Raw genomic sequence first — 26,985 nt, 5'->3', positions numbered from 1 at the left:
TATTATTAATACTCTATGGATAATACAGTATAAATTCTTAATATTGTATTATTATAAAATACAATACTGTATTAATATATTAATAATGGTTACAGATAAAATATATTAATATTCCTCTCTCTGTAATGCTAATATAACTGCTTTGTTTAGGGGCAATCAGAAGGTTTAGCTGTATACGTGCACTATGCCTCACTGATTTTTCTCAGAACCAAGGAGCAGTTCCTGCTCCATTTTACTTACCCTTGTAGATGTGACCACAAAGTCCAACAAGTGGTTTGTAAGCAAAGCAGCGGTTTCTGAATGGCTGTGGGCTATATTAACTTCTGAAGGCATCTACTGCAAACCCGATCCCAAAGCTAGAGATAACTGTGGTCTGTTTATGACAAAATCATGAATGCTGGCATTACGTGCCTGCGACCAGCAGCAAATATTGGGGATGTATTCCTGCAGCCATGGGCGCCTGCACTCACCTTGTTAGTTCTTTTCTGTTGTGGCACTTTTTCACCTAGTTTGTGCTTTGTTTATATTATCACTACAATTCTTAGAAGTGTAAATTATAGGCACCATTTCTACCTACAGAAAAGAAATCAGCAACCCTGCAATGGTCACAATTTGCAGTACTGCGAAGGATCACACCAGAGTCTTTCTCAGGTTCATAATCCATAGGAAAAGCAGGACCAGTGACTAGTAAAACAATACTTCTGTGAGTTTTCTTAAAGTGTGCTTTAATCACTTCCCTTTATCAGGGTGATGCAGCTCTCGTTTGCTGGGAGAAATTAGCTGCAACTGATTTACAAGCAATGAGTAACAGGCAATTTATCTAGAAGCCTGCAGCTGTTGCCTGGATACAAATCTGTTCACATGCTTTTATATATAAAATGCTTTTGGACTATTTGCAGCAATTTATTTTGATGACACATTGTCAAACAGAAAGCCAGGGCACATGACTTTACTACTTTAACCTCCTTTATTGCACAAAGTACTGTCCCTGTGCTACCACTGAATAGGTGTAGTACGGACCAGCATCTGGTCAAACACTGTTTGGTGAGAGGATCCACACGGTCTTTGAATATTTATTTTCTTCTAAAAGATTAGAGATCTAGGAGTGCAAAGAGCAGAATTTAATCGACTGGCTATACTTATTAGCAGCTGCTGCTATTTTGCAAGTTAAACACTGGAGAAAAATATTATTAAGAAAGAAGACATAACATTGAAATACACTGCATTAGCAAATGGCATTCTGCTATATTTTGTAGAAGTTGAACTGTTAGAATTGATTACAAGGATGTTGAAAACCTGTGAATAGGAACAAAAAAATTGCAAAATGCATTGTTGTAGAGTCTAGACAGGTGCATTCACACACACACGCACTTTTTGAACCATTTTTCTTTTTTCTTGTTCAACTACTTGTATTGGTCTTGCCAAAATCATCCTGTGTACAGACTCAGGCAAACTAAATACTGGAATTCTCAAGGTGATTTCTAGGCTGCATCCACACGTCCAGGTGCTGAACTGTGTCCCAAACCCACAACTCTGCTGGGAAACAAGGAAATCTTTGCAGAGAGTTGATGATCACCTTGATTAGACCCACTCTGTGCTTTTGGTAGAATGAATAGTTTGATATAACTGTAACATACCAGGTTTTGATCTGGAAAATCTATTCTTTTTTGGGCACAGAAAAGTGGAAAAAGAAGAAAGAGGAAAGTAAATCAGCCATGAGGATGGCTGTGAAACTTCTGTTGCATTTTCCCTCTCAATTTATCCCCTGTGTTTTTGACTTTCATTAAAGAAAGGACACCAGCATGTCTTTTAAGTCCAGGATACATGGGTGAGGGATTTTTAGTAATTTGTAATATTGCTCAGTTTCCCTTTCCCAGGCAGCTTCACCATGTAGAGCATGGGCAGACTGGGCAGGACAAGCTGGTTCCCATGCTTAAAATCTTCACACAACTATAGCTAAAGATAATTTATATCAGTTTATCAAGTTTGGGTTGCCTTTTTTTTTTTTTTTTTTTTTGGTTTCTAACAATCAAGATTTTCCCTATCAAAAACCTACTTTACATTTTTACAAACTTTAAGCAAGTAAATAAACACATGAGATAAAGTAATTCTTACTCACTGTGTTTGCTTCCCTCTGTCATCTTTGGCCCTTGTCTACTTGGTGTACATTTTCTCTAGCTCTAAAAGATTTGGATGGTCATGTTGTTAAAAGAATCACTACCAAATGACTTTGGCCATAGCTATGTTAAAAGAGGAGAAATTACAGCGTAGGCTAGCTGTATGGTGTGCTCCCAATCTTTGAATTCTGATTTGAATTTTTTTTTTTCTCCTGTTGGTATTTGCAGGTGTATTATGTAGAGTATTATCATCAGCATATCAAGTTAATAAGTCAATTCTGCATTATTTTAAACACACTCTGTATTTTTTTAAACAACATGGGATGTCCTAGGGAGAAAAATACTGTAAAAATCAATATAGTAATGTAAAAACAGCTTTTCTGCTTCCTCACAGAGAAAATACATTTTTTTGATGGTGCTTAGAAAGAGTGGTTTTCCTTCCTGGGAAACACAGTAAGCTCTGCATGACTGCTCAAAGCACTGCCACTTGGCACAAACTATTCAGTGCCTTGCTAGCAATGTTTTTCCTGGAAGATAAATTCTTGAAAGATTCAAGTATTTCTTCTGCACAACCCTCTTTATCTACAGAAATGCAGCCAGCAGTGCGTTTCCCTCAACACAGACAGGAGGAGCAGCAGGAGCCAGTTTTCTGTGGGGTTTTTGTTGGTTTTTGTTTGTTTGTTTGTTTGTTTGTGATGGGTTTTGTTTTTTCAATTGATCCAATAGAAACATCTTTACCTACTAGCCTCACCTTCTGTTTGGTCAAATACAGCTAGTTTGTCAATCACTTGGGTGGTAGCTTCTACTTTTTAATTTCTGAAGAGTAAATTTCTTATTTTGATTTGAATAAGAACTGGTTGCTATACCACCCTTTTGAGGATGATATATCAAAGGCAGCACCTTCTTAGCATCTGTCATCACTTCAGAGCATCAAAGCAAGTGTTCATTGAAATTAGAACCTTTGGCTGTGTCTCTTTAAGGTACGACATAGTTTCCAAAGCTTTGAATGAAGTCTCACCTCAAAGCTGTAAAATACTCTTCCAGATTTCAAAACATGACATTATAAGATATTTTATCAAAAGATTACCTGATATGGCCAAGGTAAATTATTCAAAAAGTATCTCCAAGACCATTTAATGTTGTATAAAACAATGGCTAAACGTTTAAAGATGAGATATTAAGATGCAAAGCAAAAGCCCAACATTTCTGTGCAAATGGCAAAAGCTGATAGCCAGTGATCAGACAGGAAAATGAAGACAGTAATAAATTGATAAAAAGCATTGCTGCATTTATTTTTTTGCTTTATTCCCTTTGTAAGACCCTTTAAAAAGTGATATTTAAAGTAAAGAATGTAGAAAAGAAGTTTAACCAAGTATGGGAGAGACATAAACTGCAGCTGAGAAACCCCGAGATGGTAAATGGTGTTGTCTTGGAGGGGCTGCTTGGGGGCCGGTTGCCTTTTACTGGTCATGGTGGGAGATAGATGGTCAAGCCTTCTTGGTGGTGATGGTGCCAACATTTCCAATTGTTTTCTGTGGGCTGGAAGGTAAAAGAATGTGACTGTTCCATTCTTATGAGAATCAATTCACTTACTTTACATCTCTAATTTGTAGCTTCGAGATTATCGGCAGTATAGAATGAATATTAGGAAAAGAAATCACCTAAAGCATATTTTTGGGGCTACCTTCTTCCCTGAGAATGACTAATTCATAGTCTGTACTAACACTGTTTCATGTTTGGGAAGAAAGGGTAAGCTTTTGTCCTGAGAAAATTGAATTTATCATATTAATTCATATAGTGACTACAGGAAACTTAAAATGATACTTCCATTCATTGAGTTTGTTCCCTGAAAGCAAAATATAAATGGAAAATTGACAGGACTGTACCCTATGGGAGATGGAAATTCTTAATCCCAGTGGATCTGCATTTGTTAAAGTTACATGAGAACTGCTGAAGCACACTACATAGATATAATCTTATTAAAGTTCAGTTTCATGACATCAATTTATTTCTCTGCCTATAGTCTGATTCAAGTTTCAAGAGATTTTTGTTCTGGTAGTTTGAAGAGACTTCATGGCAATACAATGGGTTTAGTTCTGTGCATGCAAACCTCTTTTTCCATATTGTAAAGCATTCTAGATCAAGACTGAAATTTTATTTCTGCAGAAAAGAAGGCTGTGTTTTATGTCTGTGTTTTATGTCTCCTTACCAAAGCAGCTTCAGAATTATTGCTGAATGCAACTTAAAAGCAAGGTTATTTTTTTCTTATTAAAAGGCATGGAGGAGATGGCAAATGCCCAAAGATTTTGTCCTGCAAATGTTCAGTGATTGTATGTATTTTCATGAATGGTCCTACTGAAGTCAACCTTGAACATAATTAACAATGCATTATTAATAATTATTAGTATCAATGTATGCAAAGTCCGTTCAGACACCTTACATTTGAATAGTAATTAAAAAGATACCACCACATTTATCATAAATTAATGTCAGAACAACAGATGATTGTTGCAGCTCAGACCAAAGGTCCGCTGAGCGTGACATTCTGTCTCCAACAGTGGTCATAAGAGCAAGAACATGGCAAACATATATGACACGTCCCTCCTACCCTTTTGGATGTATTTTGCTTACTTGGTGAGTCTAAGCAGTAGAACAGTGCCCAGCTGGCATCTTTCCAGTTCATCATCGGTCTCCTCTTGAGCTAGGAAGACAAGTTGCATCCACAGTGTCCTCTGGCCAAGTTTCATTAAAGTCCCTATTCTAAAAAAGTTCCACCCCTTGCATGAAACACTACCTCCTTCTGACTAGTTCAGACATTTGTGACATATAGAAAAGAATGCATGACATACAGAAGGGAATGCCTGCTCTATAGCAGATTTAATAAAAAACGCCAGTAATCTCCCGGTTTCCTCCACAGTATGTGTCTATATATTTGGTTATTGTAATCTCTCTTGATGGCATGACAGCAGTAAGATCAAAAACTACCACATATAGCAGATTTGTCAAACAATCCAAAATCTATCTCCACAGACAAAATAATATCTGAGCAGCTCCTACGTTTTAAATGCAGAAACAAGTGGTCCAGGTTAAACTGGAGAGCATGGCTTCACCCATGTGGAAATAACCCATATGGCTTGTTACATCACTGGGAGCAGGTCTCCACTGGTGAACTTCTCCCTTCCTTGTTCAGATGACAAGGATTGGATCCTTCTCTGGATCCTGCCTTGCAGGTGCTGTGGCTGTTCAGGAGTGGAGAAGTCTTGGGTACCGGAATTAATATAAAAACTTATAAAATGTTACAAAGCACCCTCTTTCTAGGTGGATAGCACTGTAGATCTACAAACTCTCAGAAAGTTGTTATTCTTTGGCCCTGAGATTCAGATATGAAACGAAGGACTCGGTAGCCTGTGGACCTGTGCTGCAAAATTACAAAGCAAGCAGCAGACATCCTGGCACACATATTTTCTTCTGAAGGTGGCAGCTGCTCTATTCTGATTAGCTGCTGTGAAACTGTTTGGCTGTAACCCAGACTGATAAATAAAGTAACTCTTTCAACACCAAGTCTACCTTTAGATGTTAGAATGAATATATGTTAAATAAACTCTTGTTTATTTTCTAGATCTGCAGCACGTGTTATCCTGAAACAAAAGTAAGACCCCATAGTGCTGAAAAGTGCTATTGGAATGTAGTGGATTTGTTTTAGCAACTCTGAGACAAATAAGTAACTTAGTTTAGCCTGTTGAATGCATTTGGAATGACCTCGGTCCAGTTAGTCAAAAGGGATCTTCATTTTCCTTGTGTTCTGAAAAATACGGCTGTCATCAGTGTCCAAACCTCTTCTCATTTCAGCTTTTCTAGCTAAGCTGGGCTGCTGAACAGCATCTTTGATCCCCGGAGCAGAATTAACATGACCTAGCTGCAGTGGTTAGCGAGGACTATCTAAGTTGCCTATAGGAGCTGCAAAAGCTGAGTGTGCTGAAGAGTGACTCTGCTAAGCTTCGGCACACAAAGGATTTTATGAAGGGATAACACTGACTTCAAAGATAAGCAAGTTGTGAGAAAAATTAAATCCTGTTGAGTATGACGACAGCTGGGAAAACCAAATAAGAAGATTAGTCAAAAAATGTAGGGGTCATAAGATATAGCAAGTCGGCAACTCCTATTTGATCCTGGAAAGCATTTTTGAGATGGCAGAGAAAACAGCATCCAGAGTGTTCCCTAGGTACCCTGCATTGTGGCATAAATTTGACTTACACTTAAATATTGATGGCACTCGAAAAAAAGTGAAAGTTTACAGAAGGGGCTGAGATATTTGCAAGGCAAGTAGTTCTCAGTGAAAATTCAAACCAAAAGAGAGGGTTTCCAATTGTCAAAAGCTTAATCCCAGCCACATCAACCCGGTACAGATCCCTTAGTCTGCTGGGCATGGTAAGCTCCTCTTTACTTCTTCTGCTTGAGTATTACCATGTCTTCTTGATGAACTTGGCGGCTGCTCACTTGGAAATCATCTTGTGCTGCTGGTGGTGACATCTGAGGTGTAGTGCTCAAGCAGAAAGGCTGTTTGCATGGAAAATAGTGTCTATTTGCAGCCTATGAAACTTCATAAGGGTAGCTCAGGCTGTCAAAGACAATATGCATATTACAAATTCCATGCTGCTAAAATCAGAGGTTTTCTTTATAATCAAATGTTTGGAGTTATTAATAGCCGTGGATGTGTGACCCAATGAAATAAGATTTATCAACGACAAGGCATTTTTCCCTGTATCATTTTCATTTGTTTCTGGGCAAATACTGTGCTAATTAGTTTCAATTTCCCTGGGGAAAGGATCTGACCTTCTCTTTTTCTTCCCTTGATAACACATCTTCACACTTTTAAGAAGAATATGCTGAGACTGCCTCAAATCACAGCAGTATGTCAAAATACATAGTAGAGCCTGAAGTTTTCTGTAGAGCAAGAGCCTTTCAATGTGTTACTGTGCCCTAGGCCAGTACTCAGTGTCCTTGTCCTCTCTCTGCTCCTGGCAGGGAACTGCCCAGCTCGGAGAGTCCCACTGCATCAGGGCTGCAGCGGTAGGAGAGGCAGAGCTGCTTTGAGAGGGAAGCCACAGGAAGTGACCTCCAGAGGTCTGGTAGAACCAACAGTTCTGTGATTTTTGTGGCTTTGTGATTTGTGGCTGAGATATTGGACTGGCATTTGGAATCTTGGAGTCTTTTCCCAACTTTCCTGAGGGCATTCACCTCCCTGTGTGGCTCTAGATCTCTAGAACGGGAGTGGTTAAATCATCTTTCTTTAACTTGCTAGTTGATTCTTCAGATAGATTCATTACTGGGTATGTTTGCAGGGCCCATCACCCCTGAGACATGTTCCCTTCATCACAGTAATGAAAATTAAGCCAGCGAGCAGCTGTGCTGCAGTTGTGATGGGTCATGGGAGATGGAATTTGGATCAAAGTTTGATATTTTGTGTTACTTTGGCCCTCAGTCTCTCTTAAACCACTTTAAAAGTATTTTTATAACATGTTTTATAGTCCCTTCAGGATCACGAGTTAGTTCCTTTGCTCTTACATTTTTCATCTTCGATTTATGTTTTGGTTTGTCTTAAATAAATGTTTTCAGTTACAATGCTTTTCATCAGTTTTAAGAGTAGTGTTCCCTTTGCATCAAGCATTTAGAACAGAAATATGATATGCATTAATTAAATCATCTGAATATTTATTATTAATGATTACATGTAAAAGGAAAATATTGCCCATAAAGGTTTTTTTTAAAAAGGCAAAGATGCAATGCCAAGAAGCATTCTGTGGAGCTACTCTAAAAGTAAGCAGCTGGCAATAAGGGAGAAATGCAGCTTTTATATGATGCAAAACTTGCAGGTTATCTTTGCCATGACTTCTGTTCTTATAGAGCTGCATTTTGCATATGGTGTTTGTGGTAGGTTACGATTCTCAATTTTCAAATGACTAAAATATTTTTGCTCTGGAAGGGAAGGTTTTCTTCTTTTAGAAGCTACTTTACAGCGATCTCTTTTCAATTAAACTTGACAGAGTACAAATATTTGTCCTTCATTGGGATTGCTTCGAAGTCGCTTGCAACAAGCTCAGTTCTCAGGTGGCTGGGAGGCAGCTGCTGATGCAGCATCACGTCACTGGGAATTCTCTTTCATCCAGGCTCTGATATAGTTGCAGGGAGAAGAGGGAGTAGCATTTTTTCAGGGGAAGCACGCAATACATTGAGGCCAGTTCTGTTATTTCAGATCTACATAAGGCTGTCATTAATATAGTGTTTTGATACTGCATTGTGTCAGATGACAAAGGTCTCATCTCTCCTTTTTAGCATTTGTAGCATTTTCCCAGCCTCAGGACTGTGTAACTTTTGTTACCTTCTTTTAGCAGCTCTTGCTCTCCCTTTTTGGGGGCTAGTTATTGGGAGGAGTCATGTCTAGGGTGGATGCTATGGCTCCAGGCACCATCACAGATCACCAGCTTTGGCACACCACTCCCTGCTTTCAGCCAAGCATCTTAGATCCACTAAGAATAAAAAACATTAGTGAAAACATTTGTAAAGGCAGTGCAATGTGCAACACCTAAATACCTTTATAAAGGCAACCTTTAGTCTTTAACCTCTTAAGAAACGTCAGTACTTGTGGAAAGGGCAACGATGTGAAAAACAGTATGCTTGGCCTTACCTTACTCTGTGCAAGGGGGCTGGGGGAAAGGGAAACAGAAATTTATAGACCATATTTTTATAGAATAATAGAATGATAGAATATTTTGGGTTGGAAGCGACCTTTAAAGGTCATCTAGTCCAACCATCACCCCTTGTCCTATCACTACAGGCCCTGCTAAAAAGATTGTCCCCATCCTTTCTGTAGCCTTCTTCAGGTACTGGAAGGCCACTGTAAGGTCTCCCCAGAGCCTTCTCTTTTCCAGGCTGAGCAACTGCAAAATTGTACATAAGGGAAATACTACAGAGTCATGCATTAAGAACATTAGTGATAAGTTTCATACATCCTACTAGGTCTCTGGCGCATCTTCATGTTGTTTGTGGTGTCTAACAAAGGGCTGCCTGCCTGAGCCTGGCTCAGAAGATTTCTTTCATAACAGAACTGGACTTTTGCTCTAAAGGGCAGGAAATGGTCTGTGTGGTGAACAAAGAATATCAGGATTGATTTAAATTTTAAAAATTCATGACTCTACTTTCTTTTATAGTCTTCACTTAGATCCCTTGAAAATCAGGCGCTTAATGCTTTTAATGTCCCTGTGGTTCTTAAATATTATTGGTTTCCACTTTTTCTCTAGAGAGCTGCAGAAACATGAACTGTTGTGCAGGTGTCCATATTAATTTCAAATTAGCCATTCCCAGCTATGGCTTGTCTGAGAGATAACTTGTTTCTGTTTCAAAAGCCATCAATTTTCTCATTAGAATGCAATAAGGGGAATTTCCCAGAAGGTTATTGATCCTGTCAAATACTGAGGCAATGTAAAAGAGTGATTTCGATCACCGCACAGTGTTAGAGGCTGTCCTGCAAGAAAACATGGGACATATTATTATTTCATACTGCTTCATGTTCCATTGTTAAAAATTGTTTAAGAAACAATAAAATGCATTTCTGCCATGCTGGGAAGCAAGAATGTGTTGATTATTTTGTGCTTAGAGGGAGAAAATGGTAAGGTATCTTCTAGCAACATTACTTCAAAATTTTATTTTTTTTAAGGCACGTACGGTATCTTGAGTGCTTTGTGGGTGTGTGTATGTGTGTGAGAGAGTAAACCTTCCCTGCCTCCATACCAGTTCACATCGTTTGAGCATTGTGTTCTTATCAACAGCTGACACTGAACTGCATCACTTTGCCCGCAATGAAACTCATACTTTAATTGTTCTTACACATACTCATTTGAAACTCAAGGTACGCTTCTCATGACTAGCTAAGACATCATTCGGGAAGCTTACCGTATTTCTTTAATGGTCACATTGTTTTTTTCCTGGAGTGTCTAACTAGTAACTAGAAAATTAAACAAACCTGCAGGTGTTTAGAACAGGCAGTTCTCATAGTGACTCACAAAAGCTATCCAGCTTTTATATCTCATATACTAGGACTAAACGGGTGATTTCCACTGTTAAATTACATACATCCAGCTGTTGGTGGTGAAAGGAAATGTGTTAAATTTCAAAAATTCGTGTTTTTCAAAGAAACAGATCCAATAATTATTAATAATCTGCAGTTGTGCTTTTGGTTTTTTTTAATTATTATTTTTCTGCCTTTTATTCTGCTGTCTCATGTACTACCTGCTATAAAAGATGCAGGAGCTGGAGCTGCAGAGCCCATAGTGGCAGATTATTATTAGCAAAATCCTTTCAGACATAATATAGGGTTTCTTTTAAATGAAGCAGGCTAAAAAGATATTCTGTTCATTAAATAAGCCAGCACCTAACATATTTACGTTAGCTGGTGGAAGGTAATTCACCTTACTAACCAAGATGCAGTCAAGGGAATCTGAGGATTTTGGTGTAAGAAGCCTTGTGCATATTCATACCCCATAATTTTAATGTATGAGCTTGGTACAAGACCCAGAGGTGTAGGCTGAAAGTGGTATCTGTTACAAGCAGCAGGCACCTGGCAGTTTGCTGAGGGATTTTGCAACAGGGAGCTGTGTTCCCGAAGTCCTGAAGTGAGATCAATGTAAAAGGTGAAAAAAATCAACACATAAAGGTAAACAAAGACTGTCTGCGATCCCTCACTAAAAACTGTGGATAAAGCTGTAAATTCATTTCAGTTGTGAAATACAGAATAAGACATCTGAAGCTGTACAAATAAAAAACTGTAAAAATATTTTAATTGAAATCTCACTACATGGACACTTGAAGAAGTAAATTGATGGTTTTAATGTGAAAGATGTAAAATACAATTTCAGTCTGATTTATGACTGTGATCTCATTAAAGTGAATTATATGTTTAAAAGTTGTGAAATTAGTCCTCAAATACAACTGTGACCCTGTTCATGTTTCCGGAGCAGCTCTCAGATAATGTCTCTAATATATTTTTTATTAAAAATCAAATTGTAATTTGTTATAGCTTCTATTTAATCTCCATAAATGAAATATAGTTTTGTGCTCATAACCTGTGTCTTTTTTTGTGTTGTTTTGCAGCATTTTTTTACACCAGTAAGTCTCAGGAACTGGGTTTGTTTGTCCCTCTTTCACTGCACTAAGGGGGAGGAAAACCGAGATAAAAGCCAGCATCAGTTCACATTTTGCTTCATCGAGTGCCTGCTGGAGACTTGAGGTATGATTCAGTTCAAAGCTGATGTCCCCTGTGCCAACGAACCCTTGAATATTTGCTCTCCTCACAGTGGGAAAATGCAGTGTTTCTGTACCAGGTGGGGAGCCGAGCCCATTGGGGGTGAGTCCCCCCACTTTTTGTGGGACTACACTGATAACTGAGGTGTGGAGAGGGGCTGCTGTGCTGCTAGTGAGGTGTGGATGCCTTCCTACAGATGTTGGTTGGGGTTCTGACTTGAAAAGAGTCTGTTGTTGTACTTGCCCTTATCTTGTGGCAGCAGAACATGCACTGTTTCCTGAAAACACCCAGACAGGCTGCTGGACCCAGCCCTGGGGAAGCTAATTCAGTGCTGTGAGAGTGTTTGTAGCCTGTCAGCAGGCACTGAGTCAATACAGGGTCATTGCTCCATAACTGCCCTCCAGCCAAAGCCAGCTTCACACAGTACAGGATTTCTCGTCACATAAAAAGCCCCACTGAATAAAGAGCTTTGATGTAAGTTTAATAACATCTGCTGGTAAGTATAAGATCTAAATGGCTTGATGTATTTTGCATGCTGTGAAACTCTCTCTCTCATGTCTTTATTATCCCCCATCTCCAAACAGCAGCTATTCTGGTCACTGAGAGCTCCTGAAACCTATTCTTATGTGGCCTCATAGTCTATTGACTCAGGCTGAAGGTCAGACTGCTGGTATTTATGATCTATAAAGTGCTTACCCAAGCAGACCTGGCTGAAAAAGACTTCTTTGTGGTGTTTGTTACTACTGCAAGAGGGAACCTATAGCAGCCACAAGGTTGTTTTCAGTCCCAAGGGGCTATGAGATCAAATGTGTCTGACTACAACCAGTTTATGCTATTTATGAAGCAGTGCAGAGCTCTTATGTCTGATGTGCACCTTGTGAGGATGTTCCGCAGCACTGATCCTTGGATATACTCTGCCTAAGCTGGTGAATCAGTTTTCCTACTTGTCCAAATTTCTGATCGAGGTAGATGTGTCTTTCCAAATCCTCAGGGGGGAAAAAGAAAGCTGTAACTATAGAAATGAAATATCTGACCAGAAGAGAGCTTTGAAAGTTCTTCTTCACCATGTCATTAGCTGTACAGGAAATAAAGGCACAAATTGGAAGGACTGCTGTGCCTTTAGCTCTACTGACTTGTCCCTGTCTGAGAGCTAGAAGAGATTTACCTTTTGAAATACAAGGTGAGATTCAGGTACCTTCAGGTATTCATATTTAAGCTAAATCTGAAATATCTGCCTACAACATCCCTCTGGCCGTAGTCTGTAGATAAATAAGCATTTCTTCAGTTAATTTCTTCTTCTTCGTATCAAGTATTGCTTAACTGAGGTGCACTTCATGTTGGAGACACCCAGGGTCAGGTGAGATGACTGCGATGCCTGGCTCCACCAGCCTCGAGGATCATTTATGCCTCTAAAGCCAGTGTTTACCTCGACACGACAATCTTTGCCATCTGTTTTGCAGTGCAGCTGTTCTGCAGTCCAGTTCCATCCATTCAGGAAATCACATTGATACTTCTAACCTGTACTGTAACGCCCTCTCATCTGTTGTATTTTGAAAGCAGCACTGGAATAAACAAGAAGAAACTTGCTTGAATGTTCAGGACCAGCCAACGTTTGTTCCAACATGTTTGTATAATCTCAGATTGTTTATGCTCAGATCAAAGGTTGTCCCATGACATTTTAAGAGGGGACTATGTCATGCATAAAGCTGTCATGCACAGATCTTCCCAGTTTCAAAACCATGGCTGCATTACTTGAGTAGCAAACCAGACACCTTTGATGAAGGGTGTGATTGAACATTCACACTGTTGCCCTGATTAATATGCAAAGAAGCAATGCCAAACTGTTTATGGGATTCAAACTTTAATCAGTGACCCACTTCAACAAATGAGGAATGCAATCATGCTGCACGTAAGGACAGTGAATACATCTTCTTTTGCCACTCAATTGAGCAGAAGGCTCTCGGATTTCATGTTTTATGCCCAGAATATAAATGAGTTTCTTAGTCTGAAGCTTTTTTCCTGTAAGAGTGAAGACAATTAGTCACACTGTTTTGTTCAGATAGAAGATACGTCTGAATATAAGGAAAAAACCCCTGCATAGTTAATCTGTTTGCGTGTTTCAGCAATAGAATAAAAACAAAATGCAGGTCTGTAGTCTGACTTCTGCAGAGCGATCCAGTAGCACCACCTGCTGTTTGTAAGGAGCACTGCGGTTTTATATATGTGTAACACAGAATATTTTCTATGTATAAACATATATATTCCAAAAGAATCTTTGCAGCTTAACCTTTTTGAATGGCTGTGACACAGGCTCCTAGGTTGTTTTTATGCTTTCAGAAATGCCATTCTAAGAGTCTTTTGCAGGAAAGGCAGATATTTAAGCAGTGATAGATTTTTTTGCAATGTCGTAAAAATATTTAATAATACCAAGAGATATATTTGTTGAAAAAAGTCTGTGTAGAGGTCTTATTCTTGTAGTTTTACTTGTGGAAAATATTTTGACAGAAACTCACATCTTCTCTGCAGTAGTAAATGGTCTGGTAAATTAGAAAGCCATTATGCTCATTTCAGTAAAGGAGAAAATAAAGCAGTGATATTTTGATATGTTCTAATGTGAATAAAATTGTTAAGCATTTCCAGAAATCCGCTTGAGGTAGCAGAAATGTAAATTAGCTTGTTGCAATAAATCATAAAATTCTCTGGTAAATCAGCAAAGGAAAAATATTTCTCTCCAAATCTAGTTCATTTTTAAGTCATTAATGACTATATAATTTGACCTTTTCTCTTTCTCTGTTTCTCTTTCCTTGGTGCTGGTAACCCCTTTCTCAGTGTGCAGGTGCTGTTTCCCCTCCAGCTGTACCACATGGCACAAGGCTTCCCGCTTGCGGAGTTTATGGAAAATGACAAGATCTATGTCACTCACCGCTAACCCACCTCTTATGCTTTTCCTCGAGGTTGGATGTCGACTTTGTCTAATTCCGCCTGGGTGGTTAAAAAATTGTCAGGCTGCTGTTCGCAGTGCCCAGAAAGCAAGTGGGTTTTTCCTGTGTCTTCCTCTGTGGGAATACAGTCTCTCACAAAAATAGGTTCTGGGTTTTGTTGCTGTTATGCAATTCAAAACATGCAAGAGTAAAGGAGTTTCGACGCTTACCTTGGTGGGTTTAGAAATAGCACAGACCAGAGTCTACCACTGTCATTGACACAATTAATTAATTACAGCTGCAGGAATCAGCAGCGTGCAGAGAACCCCTGCATGCGTGAGGCCTCACCTGGCGAGGTGATGGGGTCCATGGCGTTACACCACCTCATTGAGGCACTGAAGGGCTGGGCTAGGATGTGCCTGGTGCTTTGCAGGCCGAATCGGTTTTGCATGTGTGACAGCAACCTGCAGCTGAGCATTGTTATCACGGAATGGGAGGCATCGAGTGTGATGGGTGTGGGGATCAAGTGATGGGAGGCAAGGCAGTTTGAACCAAAATACAGTTAGGTATGACGGAAATTGATCTATTACAGGAGGTAGAGGGTAGTCTAATTTTTAAAATCCAACATGTAGCTTCAAGTTTTCTCATCAGAAGACAGCATCTAACGTGACTGCATGACCTGAACCATTAGAGCCAATGATGTCAGACGAGGAGTTGCTTCACAGTCGGGTGACTGACCCATGGCACCAACCCAGAGCACTCCTCCTTGTAGACTAGCTTGGGCAAAACAGAAGAGGTTCGAGAAGATGAATTATTAACATAGATGGAATTTTGAGAGAGCTCATGTCTGCTGCTGGTTTCTAATCATAGAATCACAGAAGTATAGAAGCATAGAATCATCATAGAATGTGTTGGGTTGGAAGGGAACTTTAAAGGTCATGTAGTCCAACCACCCTGCAGTGAGCAGGGACATCTTTAACTAGATCAGGTTGCTCAGAGCCCCATCAAGCCTGACCCTGAATGCTTTCAGGGATGGGATCCTCCACCACCTCTCTGAACAACCTGTTCCAGTGCTTCACCACCCTCATAGTAAAGAACTTCTTCCTAACATCTAATGTAAATCTACCCTGCTCAAGTCTAAAACCATTGCCCATCACCCTATCACTACCTGCCCTTGTAAACAGTCCCTTCCCAGCTTTCCTGCAGGCCCCCTTCAGGTACTAGAAGGCTGCTATAAGGTCTCCCTGGAGCCTTCTCTTCTCCAGGCTGAACAACCTCAACTCTCTCAGCCTTCCCTCACAGGAGAAGTGCTCCAGCCCTTTGATCAGTTTTGTGGCCTCCTCTGGACCCATTCCAACAGGTCCACATCCTTCTTGTCTTGAGGGCCTCAGAGCTGGACAAAGAACTCCAGGAGAGGTGTCACCAGAGCAGGGGAGTAGAATCACCTCTTTCAACCTGCTGGCCTCACTTCTTTTGATGCAGCCCAGGATCCTTTCTAGGCTGCAAGCCCACATTGTTGGCTTACGTCCAGCTTTTCATCCTCCAGTACCCCCAAGTAATATTCCACAGGGCTGCTCTCTTATTATTTGATTCCCTAGCCTGTACTGATAATATGGATTGCCCCAACCCAGGTGGAGGACCTTGCACTTGGCCTTGTTGAATGTAGGAGCAAAGTCTCAGAACAGGCAAGGGTTTAAGTGTAAAGGAAGAATAATTACAACCCCACTGCAGTAGAGTAAAAAGATATCAAAGGCATCTAACGAGAGATCTAGACAGACTTCTAATGAATGCTTTTGAAGCATGCAAGACTGCAGTCAATATTTGTACCACTGATGCAAGAAAGTACAGAAGTCCCAGATACTTCTAAGTCTAATAGAAAGAAAAAAATCTTCTGTAGCTCTCCCTGCATTAAAGAAAACTCCCCGAGTTAAATAAAACTTCACCTTGTAAAGAAGAGAACCAGGGCAAATGGGCACCTGTTTATTCTAGATGGAAGTACACTGCTTGTAGATAAGTTTAATAGAAAGCATGGAATTTAAATGAAGATCTAGGAGAAAGCCAATTGCCAAATTCCTACAGTAGCCAGCAGACAGCTGGAAAGAAATAGTTTAACATTTCAGGAGTTTAAGAAAACAGCCTGCATCTGTTACATCTGTAAAGTGCTGAAGTATTTAATTATATGGTTGGAAACAGGCAGTCAAAAGTAAGAAAAAGATGTTGATGCAAATGCATAATTATTGAAAAATAAGAACATTTTCTTGGATGAAATAAGCCTGATACACTACAGAAGGAATTATGATGCGGTGTAGTACTTGGATGCTGGACTCCAACTGGACAAATGCAGTTTCCATTGGATCTCAGGGAATAATATGGCACCTTCAGGAGTTCATAAGTTTAATGAAAGAAAATTGTGTGCAAAGGCTGCGAAAGTTTAGGAAACTGAAAACACCACATATATGTAGTATCTAATTCAGTGGTGTGGGCAATTTCCAACATGGTGGTTTTCCTTCCTCATAATGTTCAACCTGAATAATTCTGTGGCAGCATATCACTGAAGCAAAGGACCTTGCAACAACTGCCAGCCATAATACTAAATATTTTTAAATGAATACAAAAGTGTCTGCACAAAGTATTTTATTAGAATCAATTTCCAACAATCCTCTATAAAACACAGCACTGATCCTTCAAATGTTTTGCAGAGTTTCAGCCTCTTAATCCCTAGAAGACTGGTCCTGAGAAAGGCTACATAAAAATCACCTTGTTTTCCGGCAACCTCTGACTGATTTCTTTTTTTTTTTTTTTTTGGAAATGATGACTCTGTCTGCTGCAGAACCTGTGGATTTACTACTAAGGAAAACTAGCAAATTTAAACCTAAAGATGTAACGCTCTACTTGAAAACATTATGTTAATAAACTGTCATATTATTTAACATCTCTTTTTAGGCACCTTTGCTTAACATCTGTAATACCCTGCTTGGTTAGAGAGTAGGAGTTACTTTAGGCAGCAGTTAGCAGGCTCAGGTGAGAGCTAATTGTAGGCCTTAACAAATGACCTACCTGGCACAAAAAGTCACGTGTAAAGAAAGGCAGAGGGCCTGTTACGTCCACCCTGGGCCCATTGGACTAACTCACCCTACAGCAGCAAAATTTGTAGACTTAATGACAGGCTTGTAGTGTTACCAAGTTCTGCTGTGGTCCCAAGAAACTCCATAAAAGAGGAAAATTGAGCATTTGTTTTTCCTCAGGTTTAAAGACATCTATGTCACAAATAACATTAATACTGGAAACTCTTAGTAAAGGCAAAAACAGGTCAGAAATTTAAATACCATGTTAAGACACGATATTTTCTCCAGGAACAGAGCTTTGCTAAGGCAACAGCTTAAGGTGTTGTAACTTCTGCGACGTCTGAGCTCTCACTGCCACTCAAGACATACGGTAGACTTTCAAACTGGCTGGTAAGTCTTAAAATATAGCCTTACTAGAAGATGTGTAGCAACATTCACAAAATTTTTTAAATTGCCAAGTCATTTAGCAATTTCATACAGCATTTTGTAAATCACTTTGAAAGATCTCTTACTTTATAAAAAATTATGAAACATACAATTCAGGGAGGCCACCTGGACTGCCTTCACAGGACTGGACGCTGCAGAGCAGCCATGTTTCTAGATGACAGAGGACAACCCCTTGTGATTTTAGAGCACACAAGGCAGAACAAGTGAGTTCTTTTGTTACAAGGAGAGAACTTTGTACTCGGAAAAGAGTGTGCATGTCACAGAGTCCCTGTAAATAATTCATATTATAACTGACCTTTGTCTTCTTTAGGAATTTTCCCAAGCATATTCTGTGCTCAGAGCATGAAAGAAGATACAAGTTGAAGGACAAAAGAGGCCTATTACAACGGCTACCGATGCAGACCAACCTCTTACAGCACTGTGCTTTAGTCGTCTAACTTCTAGACAGCTACTCTGCGAGTTCCAAAAATTTTCTGAGATTTTACTAGTTTTCAATTTGCCATCTAGTTAGAGGCCAGCTTTGTAATCAGTGTTGCTTGAGCTTCAATTCCTTATAGAGAATATAGGAAAACAAATCCATGCACAGGAACCCATTTGCTCTAGTGTCAGACTGAACTGGTGGGGGGACAATTCTGAATAATGGAAAATACACCCAAGTCTCTCACATGCTTGTAGAATAGACTAGACTAGTTCCACTGGAAGGGGCCTGCCATGACCCTCTAATCCAACTGCACATCGCAGTTGGACTAGATGATCTAGTACTAGTTCACTGTATGAGATTGTACAGTAAACTCTTAACAACTGGTACAGTGTAGAATAAGCAGAAAGTATTGAAGCAAATTAATTTCCCCCCAAAATGAGTCGTATTTTCTACTGTAGTGGTATCCTGTGCACTAAACCCAGCTAATAATCTGGACAGCAGAGCAGACTTCTAGTCTTGTAATTCCATTTCTTAAAGAGCAAGACAGAAAAATTAGTCAGATTCTGCTACTTTCACTAGCAATTTGTTCTGCAAAGCACCGTTTTCTTCAGGGTATTATTAAGAGTATATGCATTACCCAGCTATAGACTGCACGAGGATCGATGTTGAGCAGCTAGCACTCACCAAGTAGTCAGAGCTTTACCTTTTACTAACCAGCAAAAATATTACTATTTAAAGACAGTTCTTTCCATTTGAGCTAAGCCATCCAAAAAAAGAGATGGACCTCTTCATTCTACCAATATTCTTAAATATTTTGTTTCTAGAAGTAAATGAAAAGAAGCACCTTTTATTGCAGAAACAATTTTATAAGGTCAAAGTGTACAAAAAACTATCAGAACAAATGTTAGATGAACCAAAGATTACAGCTTAACTGTGGCCTCACCAGTGTGTACTACATACCTCATTACTCACTTGAAAGAGAATCAGGACACCTTTCTTTTTTAAAAAAAAAACCACCTGAAAAACAACATCAAAAAACAGTTTTATAATTTTCCATCCTACATACCTATTCTGTCCATTCTACTGCTGCCCCAAATGCAGGAATTGTGTATTTTAGAGGAGCCTGCAGCTAGAAAGGTTTAACTTATCTTCATTGAGTCAATTTATATACTTTTTAACAAAACTTTAAAAGAAAATAAAGCCTTTTAAAGTTTACTTGTAAGACACGTTTTATAGGCAATATTTTACAACCTAGCTTTGGTAGTGGTCGATGCAACGTTTCAAAGAATATTTGCTACTCACACAATTTGCATTAGATACTTAAAATGCCATGACTGAAACGAAAGTTAATTTGTAAAAACATACAATCAAAGAGGCTAAAAAGGTATTTCAGAACAATCATTTAAAGCCTTTACTGTATCATTGTCACTTCAAGTGTTGTAAAGCAGTTTTCTACAATCTTGAGCTTTTCTTCAGAAAGCAGGTTTTCTTGCTTCAGTTGTCCAATAAGAGCTTCCAAGGATCTGAGTCTCCCCAAAGTTTTTATCTCCTGCATTTCAAGCAGAGTGATCTTAGAGTTGAGCTTTGAAATTTTTTGCCAAAGATGATCTCTGTCTACGTCTTGTTTGCAGTATGAATGCTCAATTTGTAATACTTCACTTCCACCATACGCATTCATAAATACAGGTTTATCTGTTTCTGTCTTCTGTGTGTCAGGAAACTCTTGCTTAACAGGCAAGAAAGAACTGTCAACTATTTCAGGCTCTTCTGGGCTCTCGGCTGGCACAATGATTGCAATGACAGATTCTTCACTTCCACTGAACTGTTCAATAGTTTGTGTGACTGTGTTCAGCAAAACTGTGTTTTCACTTGTTGACCGTACTTCGACAGAACAGCCTACAACATGAGAGTTAGGATTTTCAATTGCATAGTCAGTAATCGAACCTAAAGCATCTTTCAGTTTCAGAGATGAACTCAAGTAGTCAGGGTCTGTAAATTGCAAGACTGTAGCTGTACAACCCATTGGACTCTCTACAGCAGCATGAACTCTTGTAGCTTCCACGCCCTGGACTGTTGCTGCCAACAAAACGGGATTAGGTCGATGTATATGCTGCTCAGATGAATTATCAAGAATGACACTCTCTGCCTGAAACTCTTGTCCACTTTGAAGTTGCAGTTTTTGAATTTTTAAAGGTTGACTCAATGAAGTTGAGCAAACTACTTGTGCTTGTTCATCTATATTTTCTGCAATTACAGAATTTTTCTTTGATGTACCAAGTTCAAGTGATGGAAATGCCTTTTCTGACTCTACATTTTTATTTGTTTCTTCCAGGCCTTGTCTCTTTACCTCTTGTGGGGTGTTCCGAGAAGAGTCTTTTTCCTAGAGAGAAAAGAAAGACACTGAAATCCAATCACCTCGTAACTAGGAAATCACTTGAAAATGAAAAAAAATGGGCAAATCTCATTTTATAGCATGATATTCCATAACTAGTAATTTAGATGAGCACCAGTTAAAAATTATACTGGAGACCTGAAAATTCATGTGTCTTCCATAACTCTGCTCCAGGCCCTAAATGTTAAAATATTATTTTAAAACTCTAAAGGCATTAATACTTTTTTCCCCCCTTCTTCTAATGCTAAGGAACTTTACTGATTTACACGAGTAATCATAATTTTAGAAGCACTTGAAAAGGAATGGCTAAACAAACCTGTTTCACAAAGACTAGCTTGCATCTCCTATTACCACCTGAAACACTGTATTAAGTATATTAAATAGATATAGTACAAGATTTTTGCAGTAAAGATGCAACAAAGTTGTTTTAGCTAGTTATGGCAAATTTTTAGTCATGTGGTCCACCCCAGAGAGAACTCCAAGCTAACAAAATCAACAAAAAATATTACTTTGGAACAGTGAAACATATTAATGTGCGCAGGTGGATTTTTAAACAAGCAATTCGATTCTGACAACCAAATTTGGAAATTCATAAAAAATGATTTTTTTTTTAATTCTGAAGACAGTATTATTCAAAATAAAAAAAATCCTTGTAAACTAACATAGAATGGTTACAATACTGAAGAACAGGCAACTACCACTGCTCGTGGGACACATTCTTTATTTAGAGGAAGAAATAATTAAATCAGTAAGCACTTTTGGGAAGCTCTCCTTCACCTGCTCCAGAAGTACAGTGGTGAGTATCCCCACCGGGGAGACCAGGGTTTGATTCCCCAACAAGGAGCCATGTCCTCAGTTTATATACTGGGCATGACATCCCATGGTGTGGAATATCCCTTTGGCTAGTTCGGGTCATCTCTCCTGGCCACGCTCCCTCCTAGATTCTTGTGCACCTGCTCACTGGCAGAGCATGGGAACCTGAAAAATCCTTCACTTAAGGTAAGCGATACTTAGTAACAATTAAGACATCAGTGTATTATCAACGTTACTCTCACACTAAATCCGTAACACAGCACTGCACCAGCTACCAGGAAGAAAATTAACTCTATTCCAGCTGAAATTAGGTCAGTGATCCCAAGGAAGGCAGTTATGGGCCAGATGAGAATTAGCATAGTTTTGATCAAGACTAGGTGCCTGTGTGGCACGGTATTTTTGTGTAACCAAGAGGACAGCTCTGAGAAAGGCAAGATGGAATAGTCTTCGTTGCATATCCTCAGCAGTCTACACTCCGGAGCTCTTCAAGTGTAACAGAGGTTGGGGACAGGAAAGAGAGATGTGTAGGTTGAAACTAACACATTCCAAGGCCACTATTTATGCATAGTTAATAAAAGGTCTTAAAAGAACATAAAAATATTAATTAAAAATAATTGCACAGGATAAAAAAAGATATTTAGAATCATAATTTTCTTCTAGGAAGTTTATTTGCCTTTGGAAAATTTCCTATAAGAAATGCTACTGTAATTTCCAATTACAATAGAGACTGAACCTCCAGACAAAGTTGTTCATCCTTTACACTATGGAATCACATATTCGTTTTGTGTCAGTCCTATTAACATAATATTTTGATGGAGAGGAATTCCATTTTAAAACTAAAATAAGAATATATTACAGATAATAAGAGCATCTGTATTAGATAAAAGACAGGAATACGTTACCTTATCATCTGGGGAAGGGAAAATAGTTGGTACAGCAGTATGTTTCAAGTATCGTATACCCCATCGCACATCAAGGGAATCGGGGGTAAAATGATCACTGCACAGGAGCTGGTGCTTACTTGGAGTCCATGAATCTCGTTTCATATTCCGCAGCCATTTCTCAAGTCTCTCTTTATCATGAAGCGGAAATCTTTTTTAAAGCATTCAAAAGAACAAATAAAAACACCTGTTAGCTTTTTTTCCGGGTTTTTTTTTTTTTTTTAATAATGTGTAGCTCATTGGTCCTTATAAGTCAGTCTTTCCTTGCAAACAGATTAAAATGATCCTTTAAAAATGTCACTTAGTTGTTAATCTAATAATTTATCCTAATTATTTCTAGTTGGGTATTTGCTCCAGAGTTCAGCAGCAGAACTTCTATTGATTTCTGCTAGTCAAGTGTTTCAGAAGCCAAGGACAAGATGTTTTAAAAGGCTTGATCCTGTAATAGTTGCTCAGAACGTAGTTCTGCTGAAGTTCGATGAAATACTCTGACTTTATTTAAAAAAAATTAGGTCTGGTCCTAATTTTGTGTTGAGAGCCCACATAACATTATGTAATCCATAACTTTTCAACCATCCGACCTACCTGAAAAGTAAAATGAAGCGTATATACATTCAGAGAAAAAAAAAAATAATACTGTGAAGACACATGCAAACAGCCAAACAAACTACACAGGAAAAAGACCTAAATAGAAAGAAAGTGGGCAAACACAAGCAATTTACTTAATGAACCACAATACACAAGTTAAAGGGAAATTAAAGGCTCATTATAATGCATGTACAGTCAAGCAGTTTCAGTAATGCCAACATGACCCTTCACACCACTCTTGGCTCTTATCTCTTACCAGACAGACTTCAGGGTTATTTGTAACACACTTTCAGATTTCTCTGGTGCATAGCAAGTTTCTTTCAACTATAGCATATAACCACATATGATATACATAAACCATAATTTGAATTCTGAGCACTGTTAAATTCCTGTTAAGAATGCACTATTCCTTAGAATCCTGTGCAATAATTTTTTAAAAATTTATTTTTGTGTATATGAAACTGTAAGAGACAGATTCATGGTCATTACACCTAACCCAATTCTAACTCCAGGATGCAAAAAGTATTAGCTGTTGGCAGTATGATGGACAATAGATGTGAACAAGTGCCTGCAGACAGAAAATTTTTTTCACAGCAAGAGTAGTCAGACATTGGAATAGGCTGCCCAGGGAGGTATTTGAGTCACCATCCCTGGATGGGCTTAAAGGTTGTTTAGATGTGGTGTTGGGGAATACGACTTAGGGGTGAGCTTTGTATAGTAGGGTCAAGAGTTGGAATCGATGATCCTAAGGGTCTTTTCCAACCTGAGTGATTCTATGACTCTTCACAAAAGCCATTTTTTGTTTTACTCCCTAAACAGAAATGGAGCATTCCTGACTCCACTTCTCTTTCCTTAGCTCTTTTTTCCTTTTAATTAACAATCAGTTCTGGTTATGTTTATTACTATACATTTATGGAACTTCAAGGTACAAAAAAAATGGTTCTGCAGCAAGGTCTTCCCACACAACAGAAGCTGAGGAGAGAGCCTGAAGTGCCCAGCATCACGTGAATGCTATGAAAGGCACCATCAGTAAGTCAGGCTACTTCTTGGCAAACCTTAAATCCCACCCTCAAATCCCTGAAGCTGCATGTTTCCTCTGAAAGCCACACACAGCAATGACTCTCTTAATGCAGGTCCACAGTGTTCCTAAAATGCAAACCTAGTGGATTTTAAGAGAAAGATACATGAGATCCATGGGATAAATGTGCACATCTTTACCCCTTTCCCAACCTTTTGAATTTGTTGCCATTTAAGTTTTGAAGTAACCAGGAAAACAGAGCAAACTTTGGATGCATTTGACTCCAAGTGTCTGCAGGCGGAATGCAAGGAATAATGCTGGCAAGAACACAATAACCTCTCAAGGACAGGTTAGAAGTTCAGCCTTTTTGAATCCCACCTGCTTAGCTTGTGTATACCCAAGAGCAGCATTACATATACAGCATGCCCATGAGTAACAGAGCTTAAACTGGGATGTTACTACATAGGTCCAAAGAAGGCTCTCAGTAAGAGGACGGCTTCTTTCAACTGAAAGTTGTGTCAGCAATCACCCTCTCTCCCTGAAGGTCTTGAGAACATTTGCTTCCACTGATGTCGCCCTTGCAACACAGCACTTACTGCTTTTCCTGCAGCTGGCCAGCTCCAGATGGGAAACAAAATAAACTGTAGTGAGAGATGATGTCTGATAGCGAAATTTATTATTTTAGCTTAAGGGCAACTTTGCCAAAACCGGCTCCTGCTTCAATATCCCCTTACTCATCAACAGAAACTCTTCTCTCAAGAAGAAATAAAACAAAGGCCAGTCAAGATTAGGTCACAGTTAAAAGTTCAGGAGGGGCTCAGACCCAGAATCACAGAGCAGCAGAGGACTTCTTTGGGGTGGTAAGAGGCAAGGGAATAAAACCCGCAATTTACATCAGCAGTAGTTGCTAACGTAGTAGTGTAATGTAGTATGCTAATGTGATCTCTATAAGGGAAATCTGAGCACCTCTCCTACAGGGCCACGATATTCATAACACAGCACAATTCAATGGCTAGATAAGCCAGCTGTGTTTCTGCAGTCATCTTTTTACTGATGCCTTACATTTGAACATAAATATGTATCAGCATCCAAAGTTGCTTCGGTCATCTTTTTACTGATGCCTTACATTTGAATATAAATATGTATCAGCATTCAAAGTTGCTTGGATCATCCATGCAGCACTCACATTCTCTAACACAATATAAATAGTTTGCTTCCCCTCATTTTCATGTTTGTTTTATGATGAATCATATATTAGAGACACGCCAGGAAAAAGAGCTTTCCTTTATTCTAAACTAAAGTCCCTCTCAAAGCAGTCTTCCTGTGGGTCTTCCTACATAGCCTTCCTGATCTTGGAATAGAAATGACTACTCAGCAACTGAAACAAAACTTAGTTTGAGGTACATTTTTTACCAAAACAGATTTTAATGTTAGTTGTGAAATTTATTCCTCAATTTTTTATAAAATGCTACAAAATTCCTCACTGACAAATGTTTATCATACTTTTATTCCACAGAAATACATTAATAATTAGTTACCCAGATTTTACTTCTCTCAGAGTTGACAAAATCTGTTTTTAACTAATCATTCTGGAAACAACAGCCACATAACCGCAACAGTACAGAGGTTACTGCGTGTCTGGGATGGTGACTAATCAGGTGGCCAGACAGTACTATGCAGCCACCATAAACTGGTTTTCAGTAACCAAAATAGCTAGCTTCCAGCTAGCTCCATTGCTTCCAAACAAAACTCTTTTCACTGTGCAGGCAAGATAACAATTCTAGTGTGAATATTTTATTTTAAAGAATCAATTTATTCTTGCTTTCCTACTCTATTTGGCCCTTCGCTTGCAAGCTGTCAGATACAGGATACTCAGCTCCTTTACCTTTAAGCCAATGCTTTCAGTAATGCTAGTCCTGTTGAAACACTCCTGCCACAAAGGCAGCCACTCTTGAAAACGGTGGGGTAACAGGTGCTGCCTAGCTCTAACAGCTGAACAGCCCCACGATTACAAGTTCAAATTTTGGGTTTTTGTCCAATCTCTTTGTTTTTCACTTTATGAATTCTCTATACCTATTCTAGAGCCCTTCAATGCTGCTGTGCCTCTCCCCTCTCTCTAACCAAGTACCACCTGTCTTTCAGGGGGGTAGGGTGATTACAGAGAATCACATAACTGCCTAGATTGGAAAAGACCTTTAAGGTCATTGAGTCCAACCATTAACCTAACACTGACAAGTCCTCGACTAAATCATATCCCTAAGCACTCTGTCTACCTGAGCCTCCCCCCTGAGAAACCTGCAGCCATTTCCTCTTGTCCTGTCTCTTGTTACTTGGTTGAAGAGACTGATCTCTACTACAACCTCCTTTAAGATAGCTGTAGAGAGCAATAAGGTCTCCCCTCAGCCTCCTTTGCTCCAGGCTAAACAACCTCAATTCTCTCAGATGGTCCCCATAAAACTTGTTTCTCCAGACCCTTCACCAGCTTCACTGCCCTTCTCTGGACATGCCCCAGCACTTCAACGTCCTTCTTGCCCTGAGGGGCCCAAACCTGAACACAGGATTCGAGGTGCGGCCTCACCAGTGCCGAGTAAACAGTGGTCCTGCCTCCCCTTTTCCCCTTCACCTTCCCTTTCCCCTCTCCCCCAACGACAAGAGCGCTATTTCCCCCCCCAGCCACAGGCAGGGTTCAAAGGCAGCTCCAGGCGCCTAAAGTTAGTTTATGCACCGTTTAACCCCCGCCTCCCCTGCTCCTAAGGGGCCGCTGCGGGCCTCGCCTCACTTGGGGCTGGGCCCTCTGGCGTTCGCCATCATCAGGGCCAGCCCTCACACAGGCCCTACCGCCCTTCCCCGACCACTCACGGGTAGAAGCTCAGCTTGCGCTGGTCCCTGGAGCTCTGCCCGCCCCGGTTCTTGCAGTTGGACGCGGCGCAGTACCGCGGCATGGCGGAGCAGCACCCCCGGGCC

At 39.6% G+C, this 26,985-nt stretch overlaps 1 protein-coding gene across 1 annotated transcript; it reads right to left on the bottom strand.

Annotated features, from left to right (window-relative positions):
- Positions 1-19,478: 19,478 nt before the first annotated feature.
- THAP5 (THAP domain containing 5) lies at positions 19,479-26,968 on the bottom strand. Its single transcript, XM_009869862.1, has 3 exons — positions 26,881-26,968; positions 22,377-22,566; positions 19,479-20,649 (listed from the first exon to the last, which is right to left on the bottom strand). Exons 1-3 carry the CDS (start codon positions 26,961-26,963, stop codon positions 19,681-19,683), a joined length of 1,242 nt encoding a protein of 413 aa, XP_009868164.1. The 5' UTR covers positions 26,964-26,968; the 3' UTR covers positions 19,479-19,680.
- Between the last annotated feature and the right edge of the window lie 17 nt (positions 26,969-26,985).

Source organism: Apaloderma vittatum, unplaced genomic scaffold (assembly GCF_000703405.1).
Source record: "Apaloderma vittatum isolate BGI_N311 unplaced genomic scaffold, ASM70340v1 scaffold1405, whole genome shotgun sequence".
NCBI classification, from domain to species: Eukaryota; Metazoa; Chordata; class Aves; order Trogoniformes; family Trogonidae; genus Apaloderma; species Apaloderma vittatum.
This window is presented reverse-complemented; position numbering and strand designations above follow the sequence as displayed.